This window comes from Triturus cristatus, chromosome 1_1 (genome assembly GCF_964204655.1).
Source record: "Triturus cristatus chromosome 1_1, aTriCri1.1, whole genome shotgun sequence".
Lineage (NCBI taxonomy): Eukaryota > Metazoa > Chordata > Amphibia > Caudata > Salamandridae > Triturus > Triturus cristatus.
The window spans coordinates 625408533-625418436 of record NC_140579.1 but is presented as its reverse complement, the minus strand read 5'-3'; the positions used below and the strand labels follow the sequence as shown (position 1 = coordinate 625418436).

General features: G+C 45.0%; 1 protein-coding gene across 1 annotated transcript in view; it reads left to right on the top strand.

Annotated features, from left to right (window-relative positions):
• Positions 1-1767: 1767 nt before the first annotated feature.
• The window catches only part of LOC146870723 (myosin-7-like), a gene marked incomplete at its 5' end in the record, with an annotated part of 160975 nt that continues 152838 nt past the window's right edge, over positions 1768-9904 (top strand). The window contains one exon of the mRNA XM_085644017.1: positions 1768-1857. Within this exon, the coding sequence (XP_085500143.1) occupies positions 1768-1857 (90 nt within the window). The remainder of the gene's footprint in view (positions 1858-9904) is intronic.

Genomic DNA, 9904 nt, shown 5'->3' with positions numbered 1-9904 from the left:
ACAACACGAACTTTGAAGAGCAGGCGTATACAGGAAACCGGCTCCCTGCACAAGAGGCGGCGAGGAAGGGAGGGAAAACCGAAAGGCCGAGCGCTGACATTTCCGGCGCAGTCTGGCAGCGGCGACTACCGACCTCGCTAACGACTGCCCACTACGCCACGCAACCCTAAAAACTAGATGGGAGACTGACGTGGGGGAGCTGGATGAGACGGACTGGCAGGAAGCGTTGGCATCCCCAAGAGAAGTGGTGATTTCAGCTAGATTTAAATTAATACAACTGAAGATACTGCATCGGACCTACTACACCAGGACACTACTACACAAATTGCATAGAGCCGATACACCGCTTTGCATTAGACAGTGTGGGGAACCGGGCACGTTCTGGCACATATTATGGCAATGCGTAGAAATCCAGAACTATTGGAAAGCAATAATGCGCACAATCGCGCAGGTAACTGGAATAACGATGGTTCCTGAACCAAAGTGTTGCATATTAAAAGTCTGGGAGGCCATGGACCTCAATCAGGCAGTGCAAGCATGGGTAACACTAGGGATGGCCTTAGCAAAAAGAGATATTGTGCAGCAGTGGGGAGCCAGGCAAGTCCCGACACTCCGAAAGTGGTGTAATGGTATGGACGAATTAATGGTAACCGAAAAATCGGTCTACATACACAGAGGATGCCCCAAAAAATGGAATAAGATATGGGGGAAATGGAATGAATATCGGGGCAACATCTGTGATCCCCCGCAGGAAGAATCCTTATCAGACAATTCCGACTAGCAAAGGTGTGTATAGAGATCACTGACGAGAGGTGTTTTGATGTGGTTAAAGAGACGGGTGCAAAGGTAAAGGGAAAAACGACAGGGGTCATTAATGTACTACAAAGGCCGAAACGAGGGAGATGTAATGTACGTTGTGAAGAACGATATGCTATTGCAGAAATGGTTGGAAATGAAAATGTTAATAAAAAGAGTTTAAAAAAAACAAAAAAAAAACAAAAAAAAAAAAAGGAATCCCCATCTTTGACCCAGAGGCCTTTGATGCCTCGTCAGATGTCCCTTTTTTGGTCGTGGGCGAGTTCTCGTAGTCAGTCGAACTCTGAAAAGCAGGACGATTCTAGTTCCTGCTCGAATGTCTGGTCGTCGTCAGGCTCACTGGATATAGGAACAACCGGGCCTCTTTCATGCCCATCCACAGTGTCGAGCACACTGAGTCCATCACCGGCTTCATCCGGTAAGCCCTCAATGACCCCTTTAGATTTTTTTGATTTTTTTAAGAGGCTAGTCACCTGATGGCCTTTTTTGTGAGATTTATCAGGCCAGGAAGAGCATCCAGGTTGGTCAGTTGGTTGATTATTGGAAAGGACTTCTAATTTTTTATTGATGGTGTCATCTAGTGACCACATCAATTTCCCTAAAGCCCTATGTACCAATTCCTCTAACTTCCCCTCAACTAAGGAGTCTAATCTAATTGTTCAGATATTCTTTTTTTTGTTTTAAATAACTGTATTAGTTAAAACTAACTATATGTAAGCAGTAATAATTATATAATGGAGCTATTTAATAGGATAGTCTAATTTGTGGGATAAGATTAAATATTGGGTCAGCAAGGGGTAGCTGGAGTAAAACGATGCTCTCCTTCGAGTTGCAACTGTCATTTGTGTGTAGAATGCACAATATCCTGACGTGCCTAATGTTTAAGCAGGGGTCTTTCCTCTAAATTGTGAAGTCGAGGCTTTACTTCCTTATTTGATCTTTGACGATTGAAAAAGCTGCCGGTGTGGTTGCGTTGGGAGTTGCGGCAGAACCAGGGAAGGAATCAGTATTAAATTGGCCCAAGGAGTGGTCCTACTTGAGGTAAGCGATTTATTTTGGGAGTTGGCTCCCATACGCGACGGCAGGCTCTAATGTGAGTCGTGTTGTAGAAAGGGTAGGGGGCGTGTGCCGCGCTGATACGATCAAAGTCCCGGCGCTTCTTTTGAATCTATGTCAGCATGAAGGGCAGGTTAAAGAGAAAGGCAGGGCGTGCGGGGCAGCGCTGGTATGAGCGAGGCCCCAACGCGTCTTTTGAAAATTGGGCTAATTAGCCCAATCAATTATTGGCAGACTCGAGGGACGAGACAGACTGTGGTAATTACTGCATTCAATTACAGGCAGACTCGCTTGACAAGCGGGGAGGAGGGGCAGCTAAAGCTTAGGGAGTAAGGAGAGGAAAAGGATGTTAATAGCAGAAATGGCTTGAACTCGGTAAATTAGCATCTCGGAGGCATACAGACAGAATAGCATAGCGTAAATGATCTAATACGGTCTAAGTAGACAATTAATCAATAATATCACACATTAAAAGCAGATATAAAGGTAGAATGAGAGGAGAGTGAAAAGATTACCTATCTTGTGAGCAGCAGCAATAAAAGAAGGAAGATGGCTGTCTGTTGCTGGACTACATAGATGTTCAGAATGTTCTCAAAGTTCTAAATTCTTGTTAATTGTTGCTGCTGTGTGAGTGGGCAATAAAAGGAGATTGCATAATATTGGCCTCCGTGTCGTGCCATAAAATCACTATGTGTGGTGTTGTCACCTTGAAATATGTGGAGTGATACGTTTCATGGTTAAAATCAAATAAACACTGTTGAATCAAATGATATGTTTCGTAGTTAAAAATCAAGTAAAAACTGTGTGTATTCTGTGTCCTTCTGTATCCGCCATTGTGCACTTAAAGGCACTAATATGAACGTTATATATTTGATTTTAGTAATAATGTGCACATTTTTTGCAAGAATCTGGCGGCCCTACATGAGGTCTGTAACGAATAGCTATTTAGCAGTTACATTACAGCCGGCCGACATGATCTGATTTGGAGAGTGCGGAATACATGAAGTAAGTAATACCGTCTCAAATTGTTCACGGCTGGGCAAATACACAGTAGATAAAAAAAAGAGTCTCTTTAGCCTGGCCACACAGTCTGCAAAGCATGGTTGGCCATGTTTCTTTCCATGTTGGGACCTGATCTTTTGAAATAAAGGCTACCAACAGGATCAAAAGTAACAATTGCTGGATTGATGGGGTTATATGATGAACAAGGAACGGTTGTAGTGATTGAATCTCATAGGAGGATAGAACCACCCAGGCATGTTTTTTCTTTTCAAGGGCAGCTTTGTCCATCATCCAAGCTTTTTGTTTTGCAGCGTTGTTGGCAATTTCTTTGAATGCAGTGAAACTGTAGTTGGTGTTCCAGGCATCATGCATATTGAGCGTTGTTAAAGCTTGTTCAAGTATTGTAGGCCAGTCTTTTTTTCCTTTTGCTTGATTCTTCATTTCAGTCCAGCAATGCCCAAGCAGAGATTCCTCTTGTGCTGCTTTTAGTTTCCAACACATTTTTATAATTGCTGCTTGCCTAAACGGATGTTGATTTAATAACCCGAATTCCAGGCGCACTTGTGCTTGAGATGCAAACTGCGGGATCTGAAAGATTTGTTTAAATAGGCCTGATTGTTGGAGATTCAGGAAGTTTGCGTCTTGACCTTTGAATAATTCAGAGCCATAAGTGAGGGTTGGGAGAAACTTAGCAGCAATAACTTTTAGAAGATGGGAATTTGATGGACACTTTGATTTTGATTTTAACATGTTTAAGGCGAAACTTAATTTATTTGCTTGAGCTTTTCTATTTGTTGGATGATCTTCAAGTGTGAACCTTGAATCAACCACTACTCCCAGATATTTATAGGAGGCGCTCTGCTCTATGATGTTTCCTGCTGCATACCACTTGTATTTATTTCTGTTTCGCCCAGTGTTTGCTGAAAAACAGATGACCTTTGCTTTGTTATAGTTGATAGACAAATCGAGCTCCTTGGTGTATTCCAGCAGCTTTGTAATCAGGCACTGTAGGCCCACTGGAGTCTGGCTACATAGAATAATATCGTCTGCATACTGCATACTTCTTACTTTAACGTGTGCAATCTTTGGAGGGTCACTTTGGACTTCTGATAGCCTCTTGTCTAGGTCAGCGGTGAAGATGTTAAAAAGACTAGGAGCCAGCACACATCCTTGCTTTAAGCCGATGTGCATTGGAATCTTTGTTGCGATTCTTTCACCGTTCCCTAGTTTTATCTGGACGCAGGTGGATGTATACAGATTTACAATGGCCCTTAGTAGCAGAGGTGGAATACCCCAATTTGCCATCTTTTGCCACAAGAGTTCTCTCGGTACCGTGTCGAAAGCTGCTATTAGGTCGACAAAGCGGGTGTGCAATTTGATTTTTGCTTTGCTTTTTCGACAAAAAGGTTCAAGGCCAGAAGATTACACATCGTACTTGTGCCTGGTCTAAAGCCTGTCTGGGTAACTGGGAGAATCTTGCCAGAAGTGACCCATTCTTCCAGGGCCATCAGGAGGTTTGACGCATATATTTTAGACTCTACATCTGATGAATACAGGCCCCAGCTAGGCCCGCAAGACACAAGGGTTCGCTCTCCTGTAACGGAATCTATAAGGAAGTTGGCACGGAAACTGCAAAGTACAAAGACAACGTTTATTAACCCTTAAGGGTGGTCCTACAATCCACACAACACTCTTCAGTATTGCATGGAGTAGTACAAAGAACATTCGTACACAGTCCCCTTTTATACACAACAGAGGGGCTCATAAGTGGGTGGATACAACATGAGGCCGAAGAACATTACCATTTATGGTCATTCTCGATACTGAATCAATACATGGGCGGAGCTAACACACTCTTTGAGCCCGCGAAAACACATGGTCAAGCAAAGCTAATTATAACAGATGTGGTCAAGTCTGGGCATGCGCCAGACGGACAAGAGGGAGCTATTTATAAACTGTTGCTAGGCAGATTACAAGAGCAACTAACACAGAGGTCGGACTCTCCTCGTGGTGAACACATGGCAGCATGTCAATACAAAATGGAGTCCGGACTTCGGTCAACATAACGAAGAAAACATGATCACAAGGGAAAGCATTAATGTTTTCAGTAAATGCTTAATCACATTCTGCCTTAATTTACAACAGACGACCCTTTCAGCATTTACTGAAGACATCCGGTTTCCAAGAATAATCATCATATATGTCAATTATCATCATTCCCTTAACCTCTTTAGCTAGACCCTTCTGGCGAGCAACATCGGCAATAGCTTTCTTATCTGGAATGCAGAATGAAATGCATACGGAACAGCACAATGGTCCACATTGAATACACATACAGAAAAGGAACAGAACTGCTAAAATAATGCAGAGACCAGTTAAGACCTTCCATCCCCAGGCAGTAACCAACGCCCAAAACCATCCAGAAAAGGACCAAGTGCCGTTTTCTGTGTGGATTTCAGCTGCTATTTTATGCAGCTTGTTAATGGCGTTATAAACGGATGGCGTATGATCAGGGATGAACACACAGCAGCTACTTCCAATAATTTTACAGGCTCCTCCTCGATCAGCTAGCATTACATCTAATACCATACGATTCTGCAACGCAACAATCCTGGTTATTTGTAACTCTTCCGTAAGATTCCCAAGAGCAGCGGCAGTCTGATTGGTCACAGCTTCTACCACTCTTGTTAATCTTCGGATCTTCCTACTATTCAAAGCGGCTCCAACAAAGAAAAACAGTCCTAAGTTAAAATCAATATACTGTTGCAAGCTGGTATCGGTCTGATCCACATCATCAATTGATAGAGTACGTTTGTATCTATTTACAGTCACATTATTCAAAAGTTTCAAATCCTTATGATATGACGCGGGTGCTAGGAATATAGGAGGTAATAGGAATGATACATAGCATACCCCAGACCACCCAGCCGGCAAACGGTAATAACCTTTATTTCCACACACAAAGTAGGTATTATGGGACGCTAGGAAGGTACTGTTATTCAACCCGTCAATGTTCAATACGGTTATGCAGTCACTGACACCAACAGGGATAAAACCCACACTCTGGACACACAGGTCCGCTTGGGCTTGGGCTACTTGGATTACAAACTTATCTCTTCCCACAGTGTCTCTTGTGTTCGTAAAGATGTAGGGAATGGATTCATTGTCTGGTCGGTACTCTTCCCATTCCCAAATTGTCCCATTCGCTTGTGGATATCCATTTTTGTCCTGATGACATTCTTTATTGAGTCTGAAAAGCAATCGTCCCACTGTCGGTTTCCGAGTGGCAAAAAGCAAAGTGTACCATGCTCTACAAGAGCCATTATGAGAGAAAGGAAGTGGTATGAATGGCGTACCTCCTTTCTTCTGATGGGCCGGCATCATCCCACATATCCAACAGTTCGTAGCGTTCGTAGCAACGTGGGTATGATGCAGCATCTGGATGAAAGTGTTTTTCAAGTAAGATTGTCGATGCTTCAACTCTTGATACGGTAATGTATAAAAGTAGTGCTCCTCAGGCACCGGAGTTGTCAACACAAGTGTTTTCCGAGCAGGAGTTACCTCCTCCACAAACCATGTGGTTATCCCAACAATAGCTACTGTTAGCATGAACCCCAACGCACAAAGGATTTTCTTCTTCTCCATGTCAAAAGAAACAATACCCTGGTATCTTCCTGAAACTAAAAAGTCTGTCAGAACTCTTCCCCTTGGGCAGTGGTTGATTTCTTCACCAGCGGGCCAAGACGGGTGTCGCTACACTAATGCAGGGCTGATCCCCCCCCTTGCCTCATCGGCTCTCCGTTTCACTAACCCAAGGGCCGTTCTGACAGTATGTCCCGGTACTGGAAACCTCACTTCCTTGGTCGCAGATGATATCGCCTTCCTCCAGAAGTCGCGTGGTCCGGAAAGAGCTCCTCAGTGTCGATTGGCTCCGCAGCACGGCCTGTCTCTGCTGCTAGGATTTCTCGTTGATCGGTCAGCACGGCAGACTCCACCAATCCGGGCGGTACCTTTCGACAGTGTAAGGAATGGATCCAATTCTTCCTGTTCGAGACTCGCACTGCCGTCCTCGTTGCAAGGAGGACTTGCTCAGGTCCGACCCATCTTGGCTCCAAACTGTTCGTTCTGTCGAAGACCTTCACCATGACATGATCCCCAGGCCGGAGACCATGTCCTTCGCCGGTAGACCGATCAGGGAGCGCCTCTCGGACCTGTTGATGAATAGAAACCAAGTTATCCGTTAACTGTGCCAGATAATCGCTCATCATTACACAAGGTACATCATACACAGCCTTAGGCCTTGGTGGACCCCAAATGTTCATTGGGCGTCCGAATACTATTTCGTATGGCGTAAGGCCGGTTCGAGAGTGTGGCACTGACCTAATTGACAATAACGCCAGTGGCAGGGCGTCTGGCCAAGTCAAAGACGTTGAAGCTTGGATTTTGGCGATCTTAAGCTTCAGTGTACCATTATACTTCTCGACTAGTCCGGCAGACTGAGGGTGGAACACGGCATGAAACTTCTGAGTGATGCCTAGGCCCTTCAAGACATACTTTATAACATCCGCTACAAAGTGAGGGCCATTATCACTCCACAGAAGTCTACAGACGCTGTATCGAGGGAAAAACTCTTTTAGCAGTAGCTTCGCCGTGGTCATTGCAGTATTGTCTTTCGTAGGGTACGCCTCAACCCATTTGCTGAAAGCGCAAACCACTACTAGAACATACTTCAAATTGTTACAGCGCTCAAGCTGGATGTAATCCATCTGCAGAACCTCAAAGGGTGCAGTGGGTGTCGCAAATCCTCCTGCTGGAGTTCGAGTGCCTTTCCCTGGATTATACTTCAGACAGATCATACAGGTCTGCACCACCCTCTTTGCCGTGCTAGCAATCTCTGGATGCTCCCAGACTTGGGTAAGCAATTTCACAATTGCGGAAGCTCCAACATGTGCTAGCCCATGTGCCATCTGAACCATAGGTTGTACGAAAGCCGTGGGTAACTTCCATCTATCCATCTGTTTATTTCTCCAACAACCCTCATCATCCAACTCTCCCTCGCTAGCCCATTTCTCCCGCTCTTCATCAGAAGCGGTCCTTTGCATTTCTCGCACTTCCTCCTTCGCATCACGCCATCTCTCCACCTGTGACTTTACTACATACATGGCAGTAGCGCCGGGCTGCATCGCAGTCTCCCGTGCTACTCGATCCGCTAACGCATTCCCTTCTCCAACTTTATCAACCACTTTCCTATGGGCGCTACACTTAACGATAGCAATTTTCTTTGGGTATGTCAATGCAGTTAAAAGATTATGAACTAACTCTCCATGCATTATCTGTACTCCATGTGACGTTAAAAACCCTCTCTCCTTCCAGAGTAGGCCGAAGTCATGCGCTACTCCGAAGGCATAGCGGCTATCTGTATAAACATTCACACATAATCCTGTACTGAGCTCACATGCTCGTGTTAATGCTATCAGTTCCGCTGCTTGAGCTGATTTCTGCGGTATGCGTGCTGTCTCCACTATCGTCTGTAATGTGGTAATTGCATACGCTGCTGAAGTCGTACCATCTGGTAGCTTCAGGCATGATCCGTCTACCCACAACTCTCCATCTACATCTGAAAAGGGCGTATCCTGGAGATCAATACGACCCTTTGTTTGTTCCTCAGTCACAAGAATACAATCATGCGCTTTCTGCGCCTCAGGCTGGGTCTCGGGGGTATGGCAACAATGTGGCCGGGTTTAATGTCACGCACCTTTTCAACGTAATATGAGGAGCCAAAAGCGTCAGCTCATATCCCGTTAAACGGGCACTGGTCAAATGCTGCGTCTTTGTTTGATTAAGCAGGGCATCCACAGCATGGGGAACTAACACCAACAATTTATGGGACAACACAATTCCTTCACTTTGGCGTATTGACACAGCTGTCGCCGCTACCGAGCGAAAACACCCTGGTAATGCTCGGGCGACAGGATCAAGCACAGCCGAAAAATATGCACAAGGGCGCTGCTTATCGCCGTGCATCTGCACTAAAACTGACAATGCACATCCATCTTTCTCATGCACATACAACGAAAAGGGTTTTGCATAATCAGGGGTCCCTAACACTGGTGCTGAACAAAGGGCCTGTCGCAGTTGCTGAAAAGCAGCATCACACTCATCTGACCAAGGGATTGGGATAGGCGTGTCTTTTGTCAAAAGAGCTAGTAATGGCTTAGCTATGTGTGAAAACCCCAATATCCACTGTCTACAAAAAGAAACAAGGCCCAAAAATGCACGCACATCCTTCTGCGTGGATGGTCTCGGTGTGTCCAAAATTACTTGGATACGATCTGGTGTGAGTGCACGCCCCTCCTTAGACAAAAGGTGACCTAAATAAGTCACCTTTGGTCTACAGAATTGCAATTTCTTCCTAGACACTTTATGATTGTGGGATGCTAAAAAGGAAAGTAAGGATAACGTGCTTTTCTCACACAACTCCAGGGTGTCAGCCGCCAACAAGATGTCGTCGACATATTGAATGAGGGCGACCCCCTCGAGTAAAACAAAGGAATCCAATTGCCGTTTTAAAGCCTGACTGTAAATACTAGGGCTTTCTGTATAGCCTTGGGGAATTCTACAAAAACGATAAGATCTATTGTTTAATGTGAACCCAAAAAGAAATCGGCTATCAGGGTGAATGGGAATGGAAAAGAAGGCATTCTTCAAATCAATCACTGAAAACATGGTCGCCGTAGGCGGGACCAAGGTAAGCAACGTCGTGATATCGGAAACCACCGGGTACTGAGGTATCACGATCTTGTTTACCTCCCTCAAATCAATTATGAACCGATAGACCTTTGCATCCGTGTCCTTTTTCAAAATTGGGAGAATCGGACTGTTACAGATATTATAGGGAACTTCTTCCACTACCCCTACTGCGATCAAATCTTGCACAATCTGTATGAGAGCTTCCTCGCCCTCCTGGGAAATACGATACTGCGGGAGGCGTGGTAACACCGCCCCCTCCTGGACACTAATGTGGACCGGA